General features: G+C 43.4%; 1 protein-coding gene across 1 annotated transcript; it reads right to left on the minus strand.

The window, feature by feature from the left end:
- Positions 1-1,798: 1,798 nt before the first annotated feature.
- On the minus strand, positions 1,799-26,226 carry LOC137430034 (uncharacterized). The gene is made up of 5 exons (XM_068120509.2): positions 26,205-26,226; positions 14,339-15,132; positions 11,218-11,684; positions 9,272-11,022; positions 1,799-8,585 (listed from the first exon to the last, which is right to left on the minus strand). Exons 2-3 carry the CDS (start codon positions 15,102-15,104, stop codon positions 11,548-11,550), a joined length of 903 nt encoding a protein of 300 aa, XP_067976610.1. The 5' UTR covers positions 15,105-15,132; positions 26,205-26,226; the 3' UTR covers positions 1,799-8,585; positions 9,272-11,022; positions 11,218-11,547.
- Between the last annotated feature and the right edge of the window lie 355 nt (positions 26,227-26,581).

Here is a 26,581-nt window from a genome sequence, read left to right on the forward strand (position 1 = left end):
GAAGCACAAAGCAAGAGGGTGGAAATGCGATGGGCGGGGGGTTTTATCAGACCTGAAAAGCTTCCAGAATGTTCCACAGCCCATTGGCTGAGGTTGGTCATGTGTTGGTTTTCAATCCCTCCTACCCCTATGAAGGTTTCAGTCCTCCTTCCCTCTTTCATTCGGGGAGGTTTCACAACCCATTGGTCGCTTGCTGGTGACGTGTCCCCGACCCCTCATTGGTCACGTGGGCTTCGCTTTGGGCCACGCCCTCCCTTACTTCAAAATGTCTTCCTTCAACCACACGAAGGTTTGAAATCCTGCCTAAATCAAAGCATATTGGTCTCGATTATTACACAATGGAAAGGGGCTAATCCTCACATTCAATAAGAAATAACTAACTACTGCAGGCTACATGTTGGCATGCAATTAACTATCGGGGGTTTGCCTTTATGGCAAAACCGAAACACTATGTTGGAGGCTCCAGGCACGGACTGTATAGCCCTCATCAAGGACAGGCCTTAATTAAATAAAAGAGCAGAGAAGTGTATGATGAAAAGTGTATCATGTTTGTTTGCGAGAAAGATTAAAGCTAGCCCGGTAGTTGTAGTTTGAGACAGAAAGTAAGACGAGCAATCCTGACATGGAGAGTGTAAGATGGTTCAGGGCACCACTTTAACGCTCCTATGTCAGGACAGTAGCACCACCATGGGCGGTTTCTGTCTACAACCTACTACCTATCAAGGATACAGGGGGCTTCGAAAAATGTTTCCACTTATATGGGACTATTGTTATTAATGGAAAATAACGGATAATACACTGTAACATGATAACAAATGTATGTCAATAGCTTCAAAAAGTCAAAGAGTCTCCACTTGTTCACCATCATTAGCAACACATGCCTGGAATTTTCTCCAGGTGGTCTCCAGAGCCCGGAGGCACATTTCTTGTGGTATTGTTGCAATCACATTTTCAATTTTCTGTCGGAGGTCTCACACACCACGTGGCTTGGTAGCATAAACACGTTCCTTTAACATACCCCACAACCAGAAATCACAAGGCATGAGATCTGGTGAACGTGCTGGCCATTTCACAGGCCCTCCTCTGCCAATCCATCTTCGCTCAAATTTTCTGTTAAGATGAGCGCGAACATTCGAAGCAACGTGGGGTTGAGCACCATCCAACTGAAGGTATCCGGTAAGCCGGATTTGTAGTGGCAGGTTGTCCGCTGCGTAATTCTCCATCATGTGCACGAAGTCACCACCGTTTATTGTGGTGTTTTCAAAGAAATACGACACTACCACTCCTGTTCCAGTGACTGCACACCAGACATTCACCTCGGGACTGTCTTTTTCATGCTCACGCATAACACGAGGATTCTCAGTACCCCAGAAGACACAGTTGTGTTTGTTCACGCGTCCGCTTATGTGAAAGGTTGCCTCGTCGCTGAATGCCACCAACCTGTGGTGACAAGGATTCTCTCAATGCCAACAGCTATTGTTACAGGGGATCGGCCTGTTCGTGGTCGACCGCTGTTCCCTTTGTAATTATCAGCAACTGAGCTGGTTTTGACGAACTTGTTGAAAACGCGATAAATGGTCAATCTCGAAGGTAGATCGCAGTTGAAATGCTCTCTGTATTTGTTGCGAACCACCGTGGGTGACTGAAAGACATCCATCCATGCAGCAACCTTTCTTCTTTGCTCCAAAGTCAATCTTGTTGCCATTTCAGTCATTCTCAGAAGTGTTAACATTTTTTTGAAGCACCCTATACATTCAAAGTTGTATATACACAGACATGATAGAAGTAAACAGACACCAAGATTTTAAAAGAAATTTATTTATTGAACATTTGAAGTACATTTGATCCATTTTAATACATATTCACTAGTATTTTGTAGATTTGCCATTTGCAGATTTCAACGCTTTTACTCTTTCAGGCATAGAACCAACGAGTTTTGAAATTTTCTCTTGTGGGATTTCTGCCCAGGCTTCACGCAAAAGATTTAGCAATTCTGCCCGTGATGTTGGTTTCCTGAACTTTTTCCACACAGCTCGATCCAATATGGCCCAGAGGTGTTCAATGGGATTCATGTCAGGAGACTGACTTGGCCATGGAAGTCGCTTGATCCCATTTCTTTCTTGCCATTCTTTGGTCATTTTTGCAGTGTGGGATGGAGCTCCATCTTCCATTTAGTCGAGGACCTGGCTAAGATATGTATGCACATAATTTAGGAGAGGATAACTCAACTGTTATAGGCTAATATGACCCCAAGGAACAACCTGGGATGTGTGCCAAAATCTCTATCCGGGCGAAAAGCCTGAAAATGACCACGCCCTTTTAAAAATGACCACGCCCTTTTTCATAGGAAGTGCTACTTCCGACATAGCTGTATCTTCTAAACCGTTGGAGCTACAGATTTTCTGAGGTGCTTAAAATGTTCAGAATGGCCATGTTTAGGGGGTCATATAGAAGTGTAAAAAATTTCCAATTTGGTTTTCTACGAGAAAATGACTAAAAAGCGTTTGGTCAACTTATTACCATACAACTACCTACATACTGGAATTGCCATATAATATTAAAGAAAGCGAGCATTTGATTAATATAAAGAAATTGTATTTTCAATCATACTATTATCAATGGAATAAATAAATAAATAAAAAACACCTTTAGAGGCCATTTTTCCCCCGCAAGCAGGGGTTGGCCTTTTTTGGGGACCGTGGTTGTTGTTGTTTTTTGGTCCTCTTTTTGAAGCAATGTTTTACGGCCAGATGCCCTTCCTGCCGCCAACCCTTTTTGTCGCCTTTTTACGACAAACAGGGAATTACCAGTGAACTGGTACTCAATTTGCCGACCTCGGAAGGATGACAGGCTGAGTCAACCCCCCTGGCATTAATTCAGCGATCGACCGGGATTCGAACCCAGGATCCTAGGATCCTAAGCTGGCACCCTAGCCGCTAGCCCAACACCAGGGTTATTATCAATGGAATGTTAACTTAAAATGAAAAATAAAAATCAAAACATTACTTTAGTAGGCAGCAGTATCTAGAGAGCTTAATGTTCCAAAGATCAGCAGAGAAATTGCCCAACAGCCAACAATACAACTTTTAACACCACAATAGTACTGTTTATGTGTCACGTAAATCAGGGTCGGGAACAGCAACATGAGTAACACAACAAAGTCCAGATATGAGGATGATGGGCAGTGTTCATTCAGTGATAGGGTTTTTACAACAATCACCTCCCTTGCATTTTTGCAGGACTTGCAACACTTGATCCCAGCTACCCTGCAGGGACACCCATTCTTACAAGCACACTTTCCACACGTGCAGGGATCTGGCAGGCCTTTGGGTTTTGAGATCACAATCTCAGGGACTAATAAACTGCCCCTTCTTACAAAACCATAAGACTCGGCATTCATGATCAAGGTGGCGTCTCTAAATGGGGCTTGGACCCACAGTTGCTGTTGGTGATAGCCTCCATGGATATGTTTCCTTGCATTAGTTGAGGTGCAAGCGGTTCTCCCAAAGTCCATCTTGAGGGCATTGCTATCAAATGCAGCGGCACGCAGGTCGTCAAATATCTCCAGGTCTGTTGATGGTTTGAGACACTTGACCAAGAATGTCTCCGCCATCTGTATTGTGCTTTCTGTTATCTGTGGACAGTCGAAATTCAGGATCAGAGGAATTTCCTGGTTTGCGGACAGCGTTCAGGGTTGCAAGTTTAGTTGATATCTTGCAGGTTGTATCGCACCCAGTCAGCGCATGGAGTGCTGGGAGACACTGTGAACTCGTCTCCCAGTGCTATGCAGATATCATGGAGTGATAATATTGATCTTTTCACTCCTGAGTTGCGGACGAGCCACAGCTCTTGGAGGCCAAGATCTCTCCAATTGACTGTGATGTGGTATAACAGGCACACAAAGACATCTGTGTCACCTGATGACAGCGTCAAGGATGTAGGTCCTGACCGGTGACTTAGAATGTCCTGCACATGGAACATCATCCTGTCATCAACTTCCTCGTGTGTGCAGTTGAGCCGAAGGAATGGAGAAGCACACCCAGCTGACACCATCCATGACTGTGGTGATATACCAAGGTATAGCGGTTTGGTGCCTTGGCAATTGGTGGTGAGCCACCCAACATAGAATGCCTGGAAAGCAGTTTTGGTGATGGAAGACGACCAAAAGTTCTCTAATACCACTGGAACATTTTGGTTCGGTGATATCACATCAAGTACAACCATTTATTTTGACTTTCCTCTTCTCCCCCTCTCTCCATTCTTGATGCTGTCCTCTCTGTAAGCATCGAAAACGATGTGGATCTCATCACAGTTGTGCCCTGCTTTGGTGACCATAGATGTCAAGGCAATAGCAAAGTCATGGAATGTCTTGACGGGTGGATCAAGCTTCTTTAAGGGGACTTTTCTCACCAAAGCCATGAAGTCGATAACTATGGCGTGGGTTTGTGGGGAGGTTTCTGGCCCTTTTTTATCTATTAGTGGGCACAACTTCAGCAGCTCAGTCCCAAGTTGTGATTTGGCACTCTCCCTCAAGTAACCATCTTTGTCAACCAAGAAAAACGCAGAGTTGGTGATCTCATGCTGGAGTAGCTCCTCAACAGTGAACCCCCGGTGACGCCCATACTCAACAAACATGAGAGCTTTGATTGTCTCATCTGTGATGTCTGCTTTGAGAGCCAAATTTAAGGTGGTCTTTGGGGATGTAAACTAGATTTTGCTAATAGTTGAGTGTATCGATATCGACCTATTTCTGAGTCGATCAACGATAAATTTAGCACAAGCAGCGCTGCCCTCCTTGATACAGCACAACAACTTGTCTACGATTACGTTGGTCACAATTTCTCCAGTGAGAACATTCTTTAGTGCTACCTGGTCTTGTAGAGGACTGCTTACCTTCAGGAGATAATCCTCTATGTCTTGCACCATCCCAACTATCTTAGTTGCAGTACTTGGGTTGAAGTCGTGGTGAGGTGAGAGTTCTCCTTCGACATCAGTCCAAACCTGTATTCTTTCAACTCCTGCACCAGCTCAGTTGCAATCTGTTGGACAGGTGAAATTATCAGGGACTCCACCAAGGCCTCTGGAGAACTGGTGGTACAAAGTACCATCTGGGATATTCGTTTGTTACCTGGGTATGTAAAGCAGACGGCGTCTCCATACAGCTCGATTATCAGCTGCTTTACAGTTCTGTTTAACACTTTTACAGCTGAACCTTCATTTAGCCTGTCTCTGATGGAAGTCAGACTGTGTGCTGACCTACTAAAATCAAGCCCAAGGGCTACAAATCTAGCCTTGAGGGACTCGTCTCCGGCTGTTACCGAATCCTCCATTTCGAGGATTCTCAGTACTTCCTCAATTTTAGCGTGATATTTATTGAAATAGCCTTTACAACAATGGTCGTGATATCGGATCTCAGCCGCAAAAACATCAGCTGGCTCACACATTGCTGCTGTTTCAGTGTACACATGGTCCTTGAACAACATGGCCACATTTAGTAGTTTTTGGGCCATCGGCTTTTCACAGATTCTGCACAATGTGTGTATTTTCTTCTGTTTAACTGTCTTGCGATCTGTACCAAAAATTATACAGACATTTGTAGGTACACTGGACTTAAATTTCTTGCTGTGTCGCTCAGATGTATCATTAATAGGCCCCTGCTGAGATGGTTCTGATTGTTCTAATGGTTGGGTTATGCTGCCAGTCTTGGCCATATACCTTTGAAAACTTCTGTAGCAAGATGAGGTGTGGTATTTTATGATACCCTGCTCTTGCACTGTCAGTCGAAGAACCCTAGCAGCTCGAGTGTCATTACTCTCTGTTTGTTTGGCAAGCGAAACAATATAACACCTGCAGATTTCACCACTAGAGAGGTACTCAGATCGCTTCTTCTTCTGGCATAGGATGCATTCCTCGAGATTGATCGGTTTGATTGGCTTAGGTGTAGCACAAGGAGCAGTGAGAGGTACCTCATCCTGAAAATAAAAGAAACATGTTTCAAATTCTCGATCGGCATGGGCTATCACTATCACCAATACAATTATACTACTATTTTAGATTGCTAGGCAAAGCTAAGACTAAAGTTCACTCTCCCATCAAATTTTTTCCACCTCAAACAAAATAACCCCCTTTGGTCTCTAATCCGCAGTAGAGGTGGAACCACAACTGTACTGTACTGGGTGAACTGTAACGCACAAACTGCAAAATGCGTCTCCATTAACTGCATCCTCCCTTTAACGTGGCGTGGCACCTTTCTACTTTTCTAACCCCTAGAAGCCACAGATATAAGTGGTAGGTAAATAAATTAAAGCTTGTCTTTCCATTTCGCTGTACTTCAGTGAGATATTATCTCTGTGACACTGGATGGATAAGTCGTTCTCTCACTTTCTCACTCTCTCCGGATCTTGTAGCACTGGTACTATGAATAAATCAAAAGCAACCTTGTTAGTTTATAATTCAATGATTATATTAACTAGCAATCCTTACCCGTCAACATTGGTTGAGTAAATACTCTACTTCCCCTCTGATGTTCATACAATGAAAAAAGAGGCCTGTGAAGGCTTCCATACTTTAAGCCTATTTTCTGTTTTCAGTCAGTGGTATGGCACTTTATTGTTATATTCCATTTAATTTGAAGTTATTCACAATATACGATTCACAATTATTCGTGTACTTTAATTAGAACATGTCACTCTAATTGTATACATCCATTTGTAGAACTATATAATCAAACTTCTTAAATAGGCCTAGCCAGGCCTGACACACGCAGGGAAAGTCTATAGGGCTAGCCTAGGCCCAGGCTCGCCTAGCCCATACTAATACGTAGCCTAGGGGCCTGGCCCCTCTAGGCCTAGGTTATTCAAGCTGGGCCTAGCTAGTTGCAGTAGTAATTAATAATACTACTACACTCTACTAGGCCTACAGTAGTGCTAAGTAGGGCTTACTAGGCCTAGGCCCTGGCTAGGCAGAGTAACCCATAGTAGTAGGCTAGGCAGTGTAGCACACCACCACTCATAATACTAGGCCTCCAGGCGTCAGTGGACAAGGAAACTAGAAAAACATAGGTTTCTCATCTGCTTATAAAATTCCATATGTGAAATTAGATTCATTTATATTGATTGATCACCTCTAAAACTACTATTTAGGCATTAAAAATCGAAATAGTTTGCTCATTAAAATTGAAATAAGATGTGAAAACTTACCATTTTACATGACTCACACTGACAAACCTCACTGTTGTATAATTATAGACTGAAACTATCAGCCAATCAGGGAGCTCAAAATCATAAAATGTATGGAGGCTCATAGTGGCCTTTGTATATCATGAATATGCCTGATATTAGCAGGAAATCGTGTTAAAGATGGCTGTATTTTCGGGCTTTTCGCCCCGGACAGAGATTTTGGCACACATCCCAGGTTGTTCCTTGGGGTCATATTAGCCTATAACAGTTGAGTTATCCTCTCCTAAATTATGTGCATACATGTCTTAGCCAGGTCCTAGACTAATTAACAGTGTTGTTTTTGACTAATTAACAGTGTTGTTTTTGACCATCTGACCAGTGAAGAAGAAGTTTATCCTCAAGGACAGAGATGTATATCATAGAGTTGATGTTGCCAACACACTCTACAAGCTCTGACAGACCAGCGCTCCAGATTGCTCCCCACACCATCACTAAAAAACCACCGTGTTTGCCAGTTGGCTGCAATCGGTTCAAAGAAAACTCTTGACTGGGAAGTCTCCAGGGCCGGTATTCATATAACTTCTTAATTTATGACTACTTAACTGCTAAGTACCCCACTTTGCTGAGTGGGGTTATCTTGAAATTCATAAACACTCTTAAGTACCTTGTTTAGCTGAGTGCCCCGCATAAAGTTATGAAGATTGTCTCAAGTGGTTTCCAAGGCTCGATGTCACATTTCATTGCCGTCTATGTTCATTTTCTGTGGTTTCGCGACAGACCAACGACAGTTATTACTGAGTTCCAAGGCAAGGTCATTGTTGAATTGCTATAAATGCCGTGTATGAAGAGCCGTCTTCTCACACTCAACATGGAAAGAGGAAGAGAAAACTGAATTTCTCTGAGATTGAGAAACTCCGACTTGTGGATATGTATGAGAGAGAAATGTCGGTGATTCTCCATAAATTTGGGCCAACCGTTTCGTCCCAAAAAAAACACGGCTTGGGAGAGAATATTGACGGCCCTGAATAGTCGTAATGCAGTGGCAAGGACATTGGCAGAGGTGCAAAAAAGTGGCAAAACCTGTGCAGTATAATGAAGGAGGAATATCGGCAATACAAGAAGGAATTATCAAAGATAGGTAATTTCAGTCTTTTTACATATGTATGTATGCCTTTACCGATTCAAATTTGAACTCAATGCCTATATGGAAACAGTACATTTTTAAATTTACAATTGAAAATTATTATAAAAATGATGACAAGGCATGTCAACTTTTAAAATGACATTTCTATTATAGGTGGTGGGCCCACACCCAAGGAACCTTCGCCGTTGTCACAGAAGATTGCCGCCATTTTGGGCGAGGATGACCCCACCATACATGGCATAGAAGGAGGAGTCGATAGTGAACTAATGGGAGAAAAGGCGAAGGAGAAATCTACTTCATCAAGTTCAAGGTAGGCACAACCGAATCACATTGCATAATTAATGTTCAGTGCGTTGTTATCATATCTAAATGTAAGCAATGCTTCAAACATCTCTCTCACATATAATTGTCTTTCCTTACAGTTCATCCTGCACAACAAATGAAACTTCCTTGAACATCGATCCCATTCCGATGAATGAAATTTATAGTGAAGTCCGTGGTCCATCCCCACCCCCATCAGTAGCAGTGTCCAATTTTACCAAGTCGTCCGGAAGTCACCCGAATTCAACATTACCAAATCCATGCCCCCCTGCGGTCGTCTCTGCTGAGAAAACCAAGAAGCAAAAGTTAGATGAAAATAATGGACTTATCGAAATGCAAAAATAACTCTTGTGCTCAGAGAAGCAAAGGGCGAAACTTGAAATTGAAAAGCTAACCATGGAGAAGGAAAAGTTAGCAATTGAAATCGACGTGCTGAAAATAAAAAGGCAAAAGCTTAACCAAAGGCAAAACATGTCCGACAACTATCCAAGTGATTCAGCATGTGGCTGTACGCCACACAAATTGATGAACTTGCAGTGATCAGAATATATCAGTATAAGAGAATAAAATCTATAAAGGACCTATATAGTTTGTGTTCTATTCATTTCGTGCAACCTATAATACTCACTGTTTATCCAAAATGGTTGTTGACTATTTGATTCCGAACTTCCATCCCAATGCGTCTGTCCGGCAATACAACCACATTCTCTTCATCGTCATCATCTGGTTGTGGTTGTAACTCGATGGGTTCCTCTTCAAAATCAGGTAATCCTCTATTTATTGCAATATTGTGGAGAATGGCACAAGTTGCAATAATTTTGCAGGCCTTCTGTGGTGAGTATCGAAGTTGACCGTGAAGACAGTGGAAACGCCTCTTCCACTGTCCAATTTCTCGTTCACCCAAACGTGTTCGTTTGTGAGCTCGGTTGTATCGTCGCTGCATTGCAGTGGTTGGGTTCAAAAACGGTGTCATTAACCATGGTCGCACAGGATATCCACTATCTCCAAGAAGAACTTCTTCACCCATTCTTGTTTCCATTCTTTGTGCCAATGCACTTTCTCTCAATATCACAGAATCATGGGTACTGCCTGGCCATTTTGCCACAATGTTAATGAAATGGCATTGTGCATCCATTACTACCTTCCGATCCAATGTAATTTTTCCTATTCACATATCGCCATTCGTGTTGTGTTGGACCCAGGATCCATACGTGAGTTCCATCAATGACACCCATCACTCCTGGGAAATTAGCAATATCGTAAAAATCTGCAACTATATCCTGTATATTTGCCAGGGATGGAAATTTGACAGCTCTCCCCATCAATGGAAGCAGTGCATTGTTTACCTGTTAAATGATACGGCATAAGCTTGGTTGAGATATATGAACTGTATCTCCTGTCACCTGTTGGAATGATCCGGTCGCATAAAAACGTAAGGCTGCGAGTAGTTTCAGTTCAGTTGGAAGAGCGTGGTTATGAAATGTCCTTGGTTCGAGGTCAATGCAAATAATATCAGCTAGATCCAGTATTGTCTGTCGATCCAAACGATACCTTTGAAAAAGCTGAAGGTCATTGTAAATTTCCAATGGGTGAACTCTGTCACGAAAAACACGTTCGCGATGCATTGCCCGCCTTCGGTCTATATCAAACTGCACTGCTAACATCAGAGCTGCCATATCCTTTGAGCGAACTGAACCAAATGACAGAATATTCAATCTAGTAACCACCCACCCCAAAGTTAAGACTGCCTCGGAGGTGTCTTAAATTTAGGGGCCGATTTAAGTGAGTTCCATGAGATAAGTAGCATATTGAATTCCACTTGTTCGGTCCGCTTAAGTTAAGATGGTACTTGCCAGCCTATACCGGCCCAGACCCATACGCGTCCACTGTCAGAAAATTGAGCAAATTAGGATTCAACTGAAAAAATGACACTGCCAAAACTCCAAAGGTCTGTTGGCCATCTCGTCAGCCCACTTCTTTCTCCTTTGAATGTTGGCTGGTCTAAGAGGAGGTTTTCTCCTAGCTGCTCTCCCATAGTAGCCCAGTTGATGAAGGTACCTCACACGGCAGTTATTGAGCTAACTTGGACCTTCTCTGCAACATCTGCTGCTTTGCAACGGGGAGTTTTCTCAATGGACCGCTTTAAAGCTCAAAGACACCTTTCTGAGGGCCGAAGTCGACCAGAACGGCAAGATGTGGATTACTTTCTTTCGCGGGTGAATTGCACAATCACCCAATTGACAGTAGAAAGGGGAATGCTAAAGTTCTGAGCTATCTGACTCCACATTCCGATTGGCCAACAATTCGTCCTCTTCGAAAATCGGAAAGTTTTTGTGCTCCCTGGGTGTGAGGCATAGGTAATTGTCGTACAACTCGTTTCTGCAAAGAAATAGTCGAACATTAGTACAAATCACTGAGTAAAACTGCATTATACAGATGAAATGAATAAATTTAAGGTTTCTATTTACTTCTGTCATGTCTCTGTGTGTATATATATATATGTATGGAGGCTCATAGTGGCCTATATCATCAGACCAGAGGATATTTTTAAAGAGATCAGACCAATCTTCATACCAAGCCAGCATCACCTCCCCAAACTCCATGCGAATGTCGCAGTGTTCAGCAGAGAGTGCTTGACAGTAGTGCGGCTTCCAAGCATGCCATTTAAGCTCCTTTCTGAGCACAGTTCGTACTGTGTGAAAGGAGAGCCCACTTTCCCTTGCTGCTTGTCGAATTGAATATCTTGGGCTATGTGTAAACATTTCTTGAACTGCTTGCACTGTCTCCGGGTCACTGGACTTGGAAGGGCGACCGCTTCTTCGAGTATCAGATACAGATCCTGTAGCCATGAGTTTTGCATGACAATTCTTGATCGTCTTTGCCTCAACTTGAGCATGTGCTCCTTTAATGGTCCTCCACCATCTTTGCACTTGAACAACGGATTTCCAAACTTCGTAACGTGCCGCTAGCTGGGCACGCTCCTGCAGGGTAAGACGTCCAGCCATGTGTGTAGGGCTTCCAAATTTCAAACAAAAAATAATCTGAAAAAAAACCAACACAGATTAAATTCTCATACATGAAGGAACAAACACTAAAAATTTGAGAAAAATATTACAATAAATAAATAATTTCTAAATATTTTAAAATAGGGAGTTACTTTTCAATCACCCTGTATGTATGTATGTATGTATGTATGTATATATATATATATATATATATATATATATATATATATATATATATATATATACATATATATATATATATATATATATATATATATATATATATCTATCTATATATATATATAGTTTCATTAAAAGGTTTTAAAATGCATCCATAATTGCATTTATTTTGCTTTCTGAGCCTACCTCAAAGCCCCCTGGAGATACTGCTCTCACAGCTTCTTGCCATGTGGTGATCATAACTACCAAGTTTGGTGAATTTCTGTATAACCGTTTCGGAGATTGTGTGACAGACGAACAGACAAACGGACCCGATTACTATATCCCCCATTTCTAGCTCACCTGGAATGAAGTTCTGGGGAGCTTATGCGATGGCACGTCATCCGTCCTTCCGTCCGTAAACACTTGCAACTTCTTCTCTGAAACCGCTGAAGGTATTGTGACCAAACTTGGCACAAATGATATTTGTTGTGTTGTGACTAAAGTTTGTTCATGGCATAAAAAAAAAAAATTGGGGTCTAAGGGGGTTTACTGGGGTCAAATTGGATCCAGGTTTGACCCCCCCCCAAAATAGGTATTTTATTAGCGCTGAGGAAGCGCCTCTAGCGAATGACTTCCAGCCAGTGTAACGCGAATTCCTGTCACAGGAATTCTGAGATCATATAAGTGTGACGTGGCAGTTCCTGATTGGTTCGTGTTGGGGAACCCCTTCTCGCTGCCGACGTGACGTAAATTCGCGCACGCGCACTGGTGAAGCGCGAGATTCGGCCCAAGGTTCTGTTCCTGCTCGCCATGAAGTGGCAGTTTTTATTGTCATTGTCATATTCTTCATTATGCCTATGTACTCTGAAATAATGAGGAATCGGGAATAACAAAAGTGGATATGTCAAATCTTACTCGATCCCATATTACATGTACTTTCATTGCATACAAATTATACTTCCTCCTAGAAATTCCATGCCCGAACCTCAGCGCAATCCAAGAGGATTCACTTGTTTCTTCTCTGAAACTACACACTATTTTGATGAAACTTGACCACAACCATTACCACCCGTGCTGTACCAATGTTTGTTCACGGCATTATAAAAAAATCTGACCCTTTGGGGATCTACAGGGGGCTTGCCCCCCAAAATAGGTATTTGCTTTCTTCTCAGAAACTACACACGCAATTTCCATTTAGATGAAACTTCACCACAACCTTCATCACCCATCATGTACCAAAGTTTGTTCACGGCATTTAAAAAAATAATTGGGGTCTAAGGTAGTCTATGGGTGGAGGGGAGGGGGGGGGGGGGGAGTTTCCCCCCAAAATAGGTATAGGTATTTTTGTGTTTGTTTGTTTAAGGTCTTATGATTATGTTCGTATGATTCTACATGCTGCCCTGTCTTCTAGCAACCATTGAAATTGGTTTAAAATACCATTAGTCAGTGCAATATACTGTTTAGTCTACCAGGTGAGCGCCAGGGGTTAGGGTGCATCAGAATGCAAGGCAAAATTTTAACATCAACATATCGAACTGTCTGGGGTTGCATTTCGTTCAATGCACATTAGGGTGGTCCAAAAATGCAAAAAAATCACTTTTTTATCTGGATTTTGATGCTCTATTGGATTATTGTTAGAAATTGTCTAAATCATTCACCCAAAAAATATTTTGCATCTGAGTCATCTATAAACTCATACACACTCAACATATAAATTTGACATTTTGGTCAATTTTAATGAAAATCGTCCATGTTGAGAGGCTTAAAGACTTTAGAAATATTTTTTCCCGAAATAATGTCATTGATGGTACATACCCCTGTGAAGTCCTCATGGTCGAAACATGAGTCAGACATGTATGAACATGTTTCAAGCATTGTCAAACATGTTTCGACCATGATGATTTCACACTCTCAGGCGCAATGCGCATGCAAAAAGTCATGAACCACAAAATGGCTTAGTACATGTACTTTTTGTACTAAAGTGCATGTACTTTTTCCACCTAGGTTGCTATTGGATTGTTCTCATTTAGCCAAATTTGGTGAAAAACGCCATATTTCAATTGAAGTGTGTATGAGTTTCTAGATGGAATTGAGCTAAAATATTTGGTGGGTGAATGTTTTAGACCATTTCTAACAATAATCCAGTAGAGCATCAAAATCGGAGAAATCGATGTTTTTTGAACCACCCTAATGCACATAAAAATGACTTTTGCAAGGTTTTGGGAAAATTCATTGATATTTGGAGGTGCAACACGGCATGTGAAATTTTTGAAAATTTGCATTTTTGGGTGTTTTCTGAACTCCAACTCCTTGACAACTTGACAAGGCTGGCATAAAAATGCAAGAAATTGTTTTTGAGAACAACATGTCTGAAAATAAAAACACAAGAAATTGTATTTAGGAACAACATTAAAAAAAAATTTATTATTATTCTCGAGCCTCCTAGAGTCCTAGTCCTAGTCCTGGTCTGTGTCCAGCTTGCGCTTGCAGCAGCGAAGATTCGGCTGCTTAGAGTAGTGATACTCAACTGCCTGCAGCACATTCTGCAGGTGCTGCTCGCTCCTGGCTGCTGCCATCGCTTTCGCTCTCCAACACGGCTGTGCTGGACGTCGTGGTCGTCTCCTGCTGCTCCTTGGTAGCACGTGTCTGCCGGGCTGCTTCCCGAGCTTCACGCTCCTGTCGGCGCTTCACCTTGGATTGCAGCTTGGCAGCGAACATGCCAAATGTGGCCACTCTGTCACCCTTCATGCTGGCCAGGAAAGCGACGTCCTCCGGATCACGGATCAGCTCCTCGGCGTTTGGAGACCACAGCGGGAATGTGGCATTCAGCCTGTGCTCCATAGCGTCCACCTGTCGAGCTGTAGCCTCACTGGAGCGCCTGGCCTGTGGAATGCGCCGCAGCTTGTTGTTGTCATTGACAAGTGCCACCATCTTGTCACACACGCGCCGATCGCTCACCATTGGGATGTTGGCCTTGGTGTAAAATGGCCGCACCTGCTCGAGGACGACCTTGGCCACCTCAAACCGTGACAAGGCTCCGATAGAACTAGGTCGCTTGGCATGCAGTTGCGCGTCGCAATTGTACAGCATGCACCGCAAGATCTGGCGACCACTTGGCAGCTTGGCGCCAGTGATGATGCCATCCTCATTGGTGATGCTGGCGCCCAGACCGAAGACCAGGGTGCGGCTGCTCGTGCGGGAGCCCGAGGGCGAGGGTGGCGTCTTGTGAGAGCTGGATCCTGCAGCAGGCACTAAGGTAATAGAGTGCTTGGCTCCAACTTGTGCAGACGACATAGAACTAATTTCGTCGTCTCCTATAGATCTGCAAATACAAATCAACATTGCTTATGACTGCAGCAAAATGGAAAGATATGAACTCCAACCAACAAAAAGCATGATATTACCAATCAACACTAAGAGTCTTACGACCCCAGTTGACATACTAATTGAAAGTAAACCGTGGCTCGTCGGCTACCCACCTTGGCATACACGGATTACATGACAACTGCTGGTAACCCCCTTCAGTCGTAAAAGCTGATGTGCCGTTGCACCTCTAGATCACCACGGATTGCAAAAATATTTTGCATGTGTTGTAACAACATGAAATGGAACACTTTTAGCACCCAGACAGATCAATGTGCTGGAAATGTGTATTTTGATGCACCCTGGCAGGGGTATTGCCCCTATGTTTTTTTTCAGCGTGGGGATAACCATGATTAATAGCATGAACATTCAAATATTCAGATGACTGTTTCTCGCACTCAATTGTACAGAGACCAAGCACTTGACATGGTACTTGGCTTCCTGGGCAATCAAGTCACCAGCACGTAGTTTGGCCACCAGAGGCTTAACCTCCAGTCTGAGAGCACTCTTCCTGACATGGTCATCAAGGTCAATTGTTGAGGTTCTGCAATCCCAACATCCTACACAATGCTTCCACTACATAAAATTTGCCACAAAATAAATGTCGTTATTGGAGAGGGTGACTGTCATACACTGACGTGTGTACTTATTGAGAACATCTGCACTGTCTTCTACAAGTGATTTCCTTTTCTCTGCACACTGAAGTTAAACTTTGGTTTGCAGGAGTCATATTTGGCCGTGTGATGCTGCAATGCCCTCGCCATCATCAAGACTTAACAATTGTATTGTTATTGGCAAGCAATTGATCTTGCTGAAACCCATGAGATTGTTGGCTATGATCTTGTAATCTGCTCCATCTGGACCACGTGTTGAATTAAGCTGGCAATATTTGTCTCAGTCTGTTGTGCACTAGATGTTCCAAGCTGTTGAGGTTCCACCACCTCAAGTGTACTCTAGCCATGGTTACTTAAATATTACCGGTATGTTCTGTTTTGCTTGGAAATAAAGCGGAATTTGTGAGCTACTGTATATACACTGACAGAAAAAATTCCTGTGCATCATTTACACTGGTGTGAAATGAGAAATGAAACAAAACATCTCATTGTTTGGTCATATCTATATTTAGTGTTTGATAAACATAAAATAGACATGAGAAGGTCAACATGTGTGCAAGAAATGTGTCCAGAGGCTTGAAGAGGGTTGCAGTCAAAAATCAGTTAACAGCTCAGTGTCTGGCGTCACCACCATTTGCATTGGGCACACGCTTGGCAATGGCGCTTCAGTGAGGCCACAAAATGGTTGAAGAAGGCTTGAGATCATTCCAGATCTGTACCAAGGCCTGTCACAGTTGGGCCAATGTCACCAGCTGGTTTTGAAGATGGCACAAACGGAGTTCCATTTCATCCCACACTTTTTATTTTGGAGATAGATCAGGTGAAACAGCTGGCTAGGGAAGTGTGTAAATGTTCTGTTGTGCCACGAAGTCGGTGACTACTCATGCATGTTACATGAGGGCATGCATTATCCTGTTGAAGTGTAATATGATGTCCATGAACCTGTAGGAACGTGAGGACAGACAACTTCATCATGGTGCCGCATACCTGTCAAATTACCATTATTACCACTTGCGAAGGCGTTACTAGTCCAGTATCGCCGATTTCAATGCATGGTGAAACTGTATAACGTCCGTCACTTTGACTCAATGCCATCATCTGAGGGCCGCGGGCCGCTAATGAGAGCTTGATTTTCATAACAGCCCGCGGCCCGGGTCATGACCTCTGTGATATCACGTCGCGTTGACAGACGACAGCATCAAAATGGCTGACTCTGTTTACAATGACGACAGCGAACTGTCGGAAACTGAGCTGCAAAACCTGGAGAAAAGTGCGCTGCCAGACTCCACAGTTCGTGCTACAACTTACAGAGTGAAGAGGTTTTCGGCGTGGCTGGAAAAAAGGAACAAAATATGCGATTTCGCGTCCGTTACAGCGCTCAAACTCAACGATCTCCTCCGTAAGATCTCCTCCGTAAATACTACGCCGAAGTAAAACATCCTCAGTGTGTTTGCCTTGAAAAAGTGGTAATAATAGTAATAACATGATTTTGTAGGGGCTTTATACTTTTTTTATTGGCCCTTCATCAATGATTAGCAGCCCTCCATAGCCATTAGCGGCCCTTGGGTCCTTCGGGCCCTCGGGCCGCTAATGGCTATGTCGGGCTGCTAATCATTGATGTCGGGCCAGTAAAAAAGTATAACGCCCTACAAAATCATGTTATTGTTATATTAATGACCTCCAGCTGGGTTCTGTGATGTGCAGTGATGCATCCCCATAACATCACGCTTCCATCGCCAAACAACAAAACAACACATGTGTCAGCGTAACGTTCCCCTTCCCACCAATAAATGCAACAACTGCCATCATTACTGTGAAGATGGAACCTCGATTCATCTGTAAATAGAATAGCAGCCCAATCTTGTCTCCTGAACCTCAGACGTTGTCTACACCAGACTGAACCTCAGATGTTGAATCTCAGACGTTGGTGTGTCACAAGGCCGAATTGATTCGATTTTAGTGAAGATCCGGATCTGTACACGATAATTATTTCAGTGTTTCTTCACCATTGAGTGATAGGGCCAAAAACTATGTACAGTATATATAGCACGATATCTCAAGAGGTTATGGATGGATTCAGATAAAACCTGGTGGACAGATTGCGTGTGTGACAAGGACTAATTGGTTTGACTTTGGTCAGATCCGATATTTTTTTAATTATGAAGTGATTGGTCACCATTGAGAGATGTGGCCAAAAACGATACATAGAATGGTATTTCAAAAGGTTGTGGACGGATTATGACAAAACTTGATGGATGCGTTGGGTCGATGACAATGACAAGCTGATTTGATTTTTGTTTACGTCTGGATGCTGGTCTGGCCTATTGGTGGGCGAGAAACGCAAACTGTTCAGCCTGCAGTAAGTATGCACACTTCAAACTGTTGTTCTGGTTTTCTCTCCCTCAGGGTGGGACTTTATTTGATTAACATCAATTCTCACGAATGTCACACCCATGGCAACTGTGAAAGTAAAAATAATTAAATTAGAATGTTCAGTTATATGTTTCTTGTTGAAAGGAGAATTTATGAGCATATAAGGTAGTACAGAGCTCAATAAACCATGTGACTGCTGCAAAGCATCTTGGACTAATGCTAAGTGTGACAAAAGGAAGTAATGCCAAACTTGTTTTCATGCTTGTGCTTCAAATTGTTGCACTGTCAGGCGTCAGCACCACACATAGGGTTGCAGAAGTTAGAATCTCTTGTTTGCTAATCTACTGAGCAAACATCTGTTATTCATCCCATGGACAAAATCACAACCTTGAAAACTTAGCTTCAGCTTTTTCTGAAATGTCAAGGGATGGATGTGGTGTCCCTATGCTATCACTTCCCTGTTTATTTTACTGCATATAAGGAGCTTCATTCGAGACAGTAAACTAGAGAAGAGGACAATTGTTTTAACACCGCTCTCTCCGTGTACACGTAATTAATAAATAATTCAACCTACCTGTGAACTGGTGCCGAACTGGTACCTGTGAACCTTCATTGAGGTTCAAGTTATTCGACCACACAATCAATGATTATATAGGGAATGATACATTACTAAAGATGTACTTGCAACAAATATATGGATAAGCAACACATTACCTTGATTACATTCACTCGAGAACAGTATTATGCAATCGAGAGATTCCTCATACAAGGCATTAGGTTGTTAGCTAAAGGCCATTTTCGAAAATGGCTACAACAGCCATCATAGGACAAAGCTGTGATGTTCTGATAGACCTATACCCAAAGCTAATTTTCTTACCAAAAGACATGCTGTAGCCACTTGCAAAATTTAATGCTTGTATAAAGTGCACAATACCCTTATATATTTCACGTCCGATTTTACATACATGTATAATATGGAATATTTATCTACATAATACTTAGATATACCACCCATTGACACCTTATCATAGTTACTCATTGCACACTTGTTACCTCCGCCACCAAAGGTGGATGGAGGTTATGTTTTCACCCGTCTGTCTGTCTGTTTGTGAACAAGATATTTCAAAAAGTTGAATACGGATTCGGACGAAAGTTGGCAGAGAGGTAGCATATGTGACAAGGACGAAGTGATGAAATTTTGGTAAAGATCCGTATTCGGATCCGGCTACTAGAATTTTTAAAGTGATTCTTCACCATTGGGAGATAAGGGCAAAAACGATACATAGCAGGATATCTCAAAAAGTTGTGGATGGATTTGGATGAAACTTAATGGACCGGTTGTGTGTGTGACAAGAATCTATTCAATTTTGGTGAAGATCTGAATATGGATTCGGATATGAGAATTATTTAATTTTCAAAGTGATTCTTCACCATTGAGTGATAGGGCTAAAACCAACATATAGCAGGATCTCACAAAAAATTATGGATGGATTTGGACGAAACTTGGTGGAGAGGTTGGGTGTGTGACAAGGAAGAATCGATTAAATTTTGGTGAAGATCCGGATCCAGCTAGTAGAATTTTTAAAGCGATTCTTCACCATTGGGAGATAGGGCAAAAAACGATATATAGCAGGATCTCTCAAAAAGTTGTGGACGGATGATTTTTATTAAATATGATTCTGTATTGCGATTGTCTGGTGTACTCTTAAAATACAAAGCATAAAGTGTTCACCTGGCGGAGGTATGCTCTCTACTGAGTGCCGTTCTATTTACTTATGTTACCATTTTCATCCCTCTACAATCTTAAATTGTTTGTGTGCAAATCATTCATTAACAATCATGACAAAAAATTGCAATTGCCAGATGTTGAAGCAAAGAAAAATTTCACTTTGAAATAAAAAAATAAAAAACATGGTTTTAGCTACTCCGTTAGATTACCCATTTCACGGAACCGCGGCGCCGCCATCTTGAGGGAAAAGGTGAACAATCCAACCCATCCGGACTTTGTCCCGTCACTGTTTCTGCAGCCAGCTGACACACGTGGACGTCCTGACCAATCTGCCGAGAAGATGCAACGCTACGAGAGAGCATCCAGGCGATCAAGTGCTAGTGACTTTGGGCCGACGTGGTGAGGTGCTGACCGGGCCGACGTGGTGTGGTGCTGACCGGACCGACGTGGTGTGGTGTGGTACTGACCGGACCGACGTGGTGTGGTGTGGTACTGACCGGACCGACGTGGTGTGGTGTGGTGTGGTGTGGTGTGGTACTGAGCGGACCGACGTGGTGTGGTGTGGTACTGAGCGGACCGACGTGGTGTGGTGTGGTACTGAGCGGACCGACGTGGTGTGGTGTGGTACTGACCGGACCGACGTGGTGTGGTGTGGTACTGACCGGACCGACGTGGTGTGGTGTGGTGTGGTACTGACCGGACCGACGTGGTGTGGTGCTGACCGGGCCCCTGCAGCCATGCTGCTGACGCTGCCCCCCCCAGAATTTCCATGCTTTAAACGTTTCCCGGTGTGTACCCTGGTTTAGAATAGGTACACCGTATCCCTGCGTGTCGTGAGAGGCAACTAAGAGGGTTGGCCGCAGGAAGGGCATCTGGCCATTAAAAACATTGCCTCAAAAAAAAGCGAACCATGATAATTACAACTACATATGGGCAGGGTCCAGCCCGAAGTGGAGATCGGTTTCTGAGGTTTGGGACATGGAATGAAGGGACAATGACAGGGAGATCAGGAGAAGTGGTGGAAGTATTGATCAGAGGAAGAGTGGACATATGTTGTGTGCAAGAGACGAGATGGAAGGGAAGTGGTGTGAGAATAGTGAAGGGTAGGCAGGGACAGAAATAAAAGTTTGTGTGGCAAGGGTGCCCGGAGGGCATGAATGGTGTTGGTGTCCTGTTTTCTGAGGAGTTTGTAGACAGTGTGGTGAGTGTGACTAGAGTGAGTGATAGGTTGATGATGGTGAAAATGATGATTGGAAAGCTCGTGGTGAACGTCATCTCGGGATATGCTTCGCAGGTTGGTCGGAGCGATGAAGAGAAGGACAAGTTCTGGTGTATGATAGAGAAGCTGATGGAAAACGTGAAAGATGAGGAAGTTGTTGTGGTAGGAGGAGACCTAAATGGACATGTGGAAAGGAGTATGGACAGTTTTGAGGGAGTTCATGGGGGTTACGGATATGGTGTGAGAAATGGAGAAGGTGAAAGGATTTTGGAGTTTGCTGATGTAGCTGGTTTGTTGATTTGTTATACTCAGTTCCAGAAAGTGGATAATAAGCTTGTTACATACATGTCAGGTGGGTCGACGACAACCGTTGACTACCTGATGGTGCGTAGGCGAGATAGGGGGCACCTCCGGGACACAAAGGTGATCCCGGGGGAGGAGGCTGTTTCACAGCACCACTTGGTTGTCTGCGACATAAGGGTGAAAGGTGCGAGGAGAGCTCGGCGGGTGAAGTACCAACCGAGAATGAAGGTGTGGAGGTTGAAAGAGGTGACAGAAAGGGAGGCATTAAAAGAAAGGCTGAGTAGGGTAGGGGATGATGTGGTTGAGCTTGAAAGTGGTTGGATGCCAATGAAAGATAGTCTGTTGGGAGCCGTTGGTGAGGTATGTGGATGGACAAAAGGACCACCGAGGCACTCGGAAACATGGTGGTGGGATGATGAAGTTGGAAAGAGGATTGACGAGAAGAGGAAGAAGATCAAGGAGTGGCAGAAGGCGAAGGGTACGGGAGCAGAAAAAGCAGAGCATGAAAGTTATATGGCAGCCAAGAAGGCTGCAAAGAAAGAGGTCGCAAAGGCGCAGGAGGCATGTAGGAAAATGTTTGGAGAACGCTTGGATTCGGAAGAGGGTCAGAGAGCGTAATTCAGGATTGCAAAGCAGATGGCGAAAGAGAGGTGTGATGTGATGGGGGTGAGTTGCTTGAAGAATGAAGTGGGACAAATCGTTTGTGGACCCAGATGGAATTAAAGGAAGATGGAAAAGATATATGGAAATACTGTTTAATACAGAGAATGAATGGGATGGCAACATAGAGAGTAACCCAGTTTTACGACCGGCAGAGAAGATAACTGAGAAGGAAGTTGAGGAAGCGATAAAAGCAAAGAATAGTAGAAAAGCGGGAGGGCCGACGGGAGTTGTGGGAGATATGTTGAAGGCAGCGGGAAACTGGGGTGTGAAGAGCATGACAGAGATCTGCAATCTGGTGGTGAAATGAATGATCGTTTTAAGGCCATTTTCCCCGCTAGAGCAGGGGTTAGCCTTGCGGGCCCCATGACAATCATGGTTCCCTGTTTGAGGCAATGTTTTTATGGCCGGATGCCATTCCTGACGCCAACCTTTGGTCACGCTCTTACGATGTGCAGGGATACGGTGTACCTATTCTAAATCGGCGTACACACCATGATCATTCATCCCAGCAAGCTGGTACTCAATTTGCCGACCTCGGAAGGATGGCAGGCTGAGTCATCCCCTCTGGCGTTAATTCAGCGATCGACCGGGATTCAAACCCAGGATTCTAGGATCCCAAGCCGGCACCTATCCACTAAGCCAACACCAGGGATGAAATCTGAAATCTGGTGGTGAAAGAAGGCCGCATTCCAGTGGATTGGGAACTGAGTACCCTCGTCCCTCTATACAAGGGGAAAGGTGACCCTTTGGAGTGTGGCTCGTACCGAGCGATAAAGTTATTGGAGCATGGAATGAAGGTATTGGAAAGGGTGTTGGAGAGGAGGATAAGGAAGAAGGTGAAGATCGACGAAATACAATTTGGATTTATGCCAGGAAGAGGAACGACAGACGCGCTCTTTAGTGTGAGGCAGTTGCAGGAGAAGTACATGGAGAAGAGGAAGAAGTTGTTTCTTGGGTTTGTTGATCTGGAGAAAGGATTCGATAGGGTTCCACGCAAAGTATTGACATGGGCATTAAGGAAGTTAGGAGTGGAGGAATGGTTGATCAGAGTAGTGATGGCAATGTACAAAAGAGCGCGCACAGCTGTAAGGATGAAGGACGGGAACAGTGGTGAGTTTGAGGTGAAGGTGGGACTGCATCAGCGATCGTTACTAAGTCCACTACTATTTGTAGCTGTGATGGAGGTGCTGGCTCAGAACGTAAAGGAGGGTTTACTGTGGGAGTTGTTGTATGCAGATGATCTGGTGTTGATTGCGGAAAGTATGGATGGACTGAAGGAAAAGATGAACAAGTGGAAGGAATGTATGGAGACAAAAGGTCTGAAGGTGAATATCGGATAGACGAAGGTGACGGCAAGTGGTAAAGCATGTGGTGAGGTGGAAAGAACTGGGAAGTGGCCTGTGCTGTGTGCAGGAAGGGTGTCGGAGTGAACTCCATTCAATGTACAATGTGTGCTGAGTGGGTTCATCAACAATGCAGTGGTCTGAGAGGGTCATTAACCAGTGTGGCAGCTACATTCAAATGTAAGGTGGCAACAGAGAGAGCTGCAGATGGAGGAAATGTTGAGTTGTATCTTGGAGACGGCGTGAAGCTGGAAGGTGTGAAAACATTTTGCTACCTCGGAGACATGCTGAATGGAGGTGGATCCGACTCGGCAACGGTTGCTGGAGTGAGATGTGCATGGAAGAAGTTTCGGGAACTGAGTTGCGTGCTGATGAGGTGGGGAGTGTCATTGAAGCTGAAGGGAAAGGTGTATGCTGCATGTGTGAGAAGTGTTATGATTTATGGGAGCAAGACATGGGTAATGAACGCAGAGCAGCAACGAAGGCTGGAAAGGGTGGAAATGCGAATGGTTCGGTGGATGTGTGGAGTATCGTTGAGAGAGAGGAAGACAAATGATGAATTGCGAAAGCTGATGAGAATAGAGTCTGTGATTGATGCTGTTAAGAGAAACAGGTTGAGATGGTTTGGTCATGTGTTGTGGAAGGATGAAAGTGACTGGTTGAGAAGAGTGATGGAAATGAATGTAGAAGGAAGTAGAGGACGGGGAAGACCGAGAAAGAGTTGGCTAAAGATGGTGGAAGAAGAAATGCGGGCAAGGGGGTTGACAAGGAGAGATGCAGAAAATAGGGCAAAATGGAGAAGATTGTCATGGGGACCGCAAGGCTAACCTCCGCTCTAGCAGGGAAAATGGCCTTAAAATGCATGTTGTTGTTGTTGTTGTTAGATTACCCATTTGTAAGTGTCTAAACTCCTGCTTTCCAAAAGCTTTATGTGATAAGATATTATGTGATAAGATTTTATTCTTCACATCTCAATATTAGTGGCATATGCATTTGAAAAATTAACAATGAATGAATGATCGTTTTAAAACCATTTTTCCCCGCTAGAGCAGGGGTTAGCCTTGCGGGCCCCATGACAATCATGGTTTGAGGCAATGTTTTTATGGCCGGATGCCCTTCCTGAGGTCAACCCTTAGTCGCCTCTTACAATGTGCAGGGATACGGTGTACCTATTCTAAATCGGGGTACACATCGGGATCATTCATCCCAGCAAGCTGGTAATCAATTTGCTGACCTCGGAAGGATGACAGGCTGTCAACCGCCATTGCGTTAATTCTGCGATCGACCAGGATTCGAACTCAGGATCCTGGGATCCCAAGCCTGCACCCTAACCGCTAAGCCAACACCAGGCTGAAATTAACAATCCATTGGATTATTTCTTGCTTTACTCAAGACCTGTCATGCTTTTCAGCACATCAGCCCGCAATTAGGTTCCTCCATCTAGTTCAGTCTTGAGCAATCCTCTCTGCACAGTTAAATAGTGCAATTCCCCTTTCTGATCGAAGTTGATTTTTGGCAATTCACCTTATATTTCTTGATCTGCCCCTATGGTGCCGAAAACATGGTTTCTTTAGTGAAATGTCCACCTTGCCTGGTGTTGGCTTCACGGTTAAAGTGGCTGGCTTGAGATCTTAAGGTTTTGAGTTTGAGCCCCTGTCGTTCCGTTAAATAACACTAGGTGCGTTGACTCAGCCTGTCGACATTCTGAGGTTGGCAAAATGAATACCAGCTTACTGGAAACAGGGGCACTGCATCAGCAGCACAGCCACGCTTCCAGCAATTATGCAACCAGCAGCCACAGGCTGCACCCAAAACAGTAGTCATCAGTATTTGTCTTTGTCTGTCTTTCTCAATTTCATCTTAAAACCCATCTGCACTCCTATAAACTCTTTTTGTCTCTATTTTCACAGCATCATACATTTCTGATCCCAAATACAGGTCATCAGCATAATCAAGATCTTCCAATTGGGTTTCATTTATCCACCTGATACCATTGCGTTTCCTTCATTGGATTATTACCTCATTAAAAACTAAGAGAACAAATACCAAGTTAACTTTTTTGTATCGTTGTTTGTCAAAATTTCAAGTGTTCACTTCTTTGAAGATGCAAAAGGAAATTAAGAATTAAATTATTAATTAATATTTGCACCCTCTGCCTTGTCCATGCTCTGTCCCCTTCCCCTCCCCCAAGGATCTGCGGGATGCACGTGGTCTACAAACAACCCCCTCCTCGTCAAACTGCCTAAATCCAGAACCACTGCTCACCTCCACTCACTTATTCCTCTCTTTTCCCTCTTGTGGAACCACCTTCCACACTCTCTTTGATCAAATGATTCCCTCCGGATCTTCAAGACAGCTGTTCACCACCATCCCCCATCCAAAATCATGATCTTTTCTCCACCCGTTAAACCAGCAACTAACACTGCATGTGAAATCTAAATCAGTAATCAGCATCAAAAAACTTCAAAGTGTAAATATCAAGATCGTCAAGCACAAATATTATTTTAATGTATATACTCATTGCTTGAACCCTTTTACATGGCCAAGAAAAAATTACAGCTTTGTTAATCAACGAGGAGCCCTCTTCAACTTCAAGTTCAAATAAACTACAAAATGGAAGATGCCATCACTAAACAAAAAATATATTTCTTGAATATATCATCTTTTTCCTTCCACGAGGGGTAGACAACTATACGAATATATAAAAAATTACGTAATTAATCACGGAAACAGTGTATAAATGTTCCTCAATTCTGCTCTCTAATTAACAACCTCTCCCTCACTCACCTCGCGCGTAATGGCGGCAACTCAGCGCCGTCAGGAACAACGGAATCCAACGCGGAACGAACCATTTTGGTTGGGGGGGGGAGGGAGGAAGGGAGGATAAATTAAAAATACATCGTATGTTTAATGAAACACCTTTCCGCAGTTAACTTTTAACAACAATATAAGTAAATTCAATTAAAAAAACATTTTATTGAACAAATGCTCTTTTAATAATTGCTTTGTTGTTTATTGAGATATTTCATCGACAAGATGCCACCCCTTCACATGCGTTGGAGCAATCTGGCAATAAAAAATTATATTTCCAAACTAATAACCGAGCGAAGTAACCATACTTAAGTCTCCGACCGAGCGTAATGAAAATATAAGAGGCTTGATTT

Source organism: Myxine glutinosa, chromosome 6 (assembly GCF_964187855.1).
Source record: "Myxine glutinosa chromosome 6, kmMyxGlut1.1, whole genome shotgun sequence".
NCBI lineage: Eukaryota > Metazoa > Chordata > Myxini > Myxiniformes > Myxinidae > Myxine > Myxine glutinosa.

Coding starts and splice junctions, on each gene's coding strand:
- LOC137430034 (XM_068120509.2), bottom strand. CDS start 15,104: ATGTCGTCTGCACAAGTTGGAGCCAAGCACTCTATTACCTTAGTGCCT. Junction 11,685..14,338: donor TGCAGAATGTGCTGCAGGCA/GTTGAGTATCAC, acceptor GTTTTTTTTCAG/ATTATTTTTTGTTTGAAATT.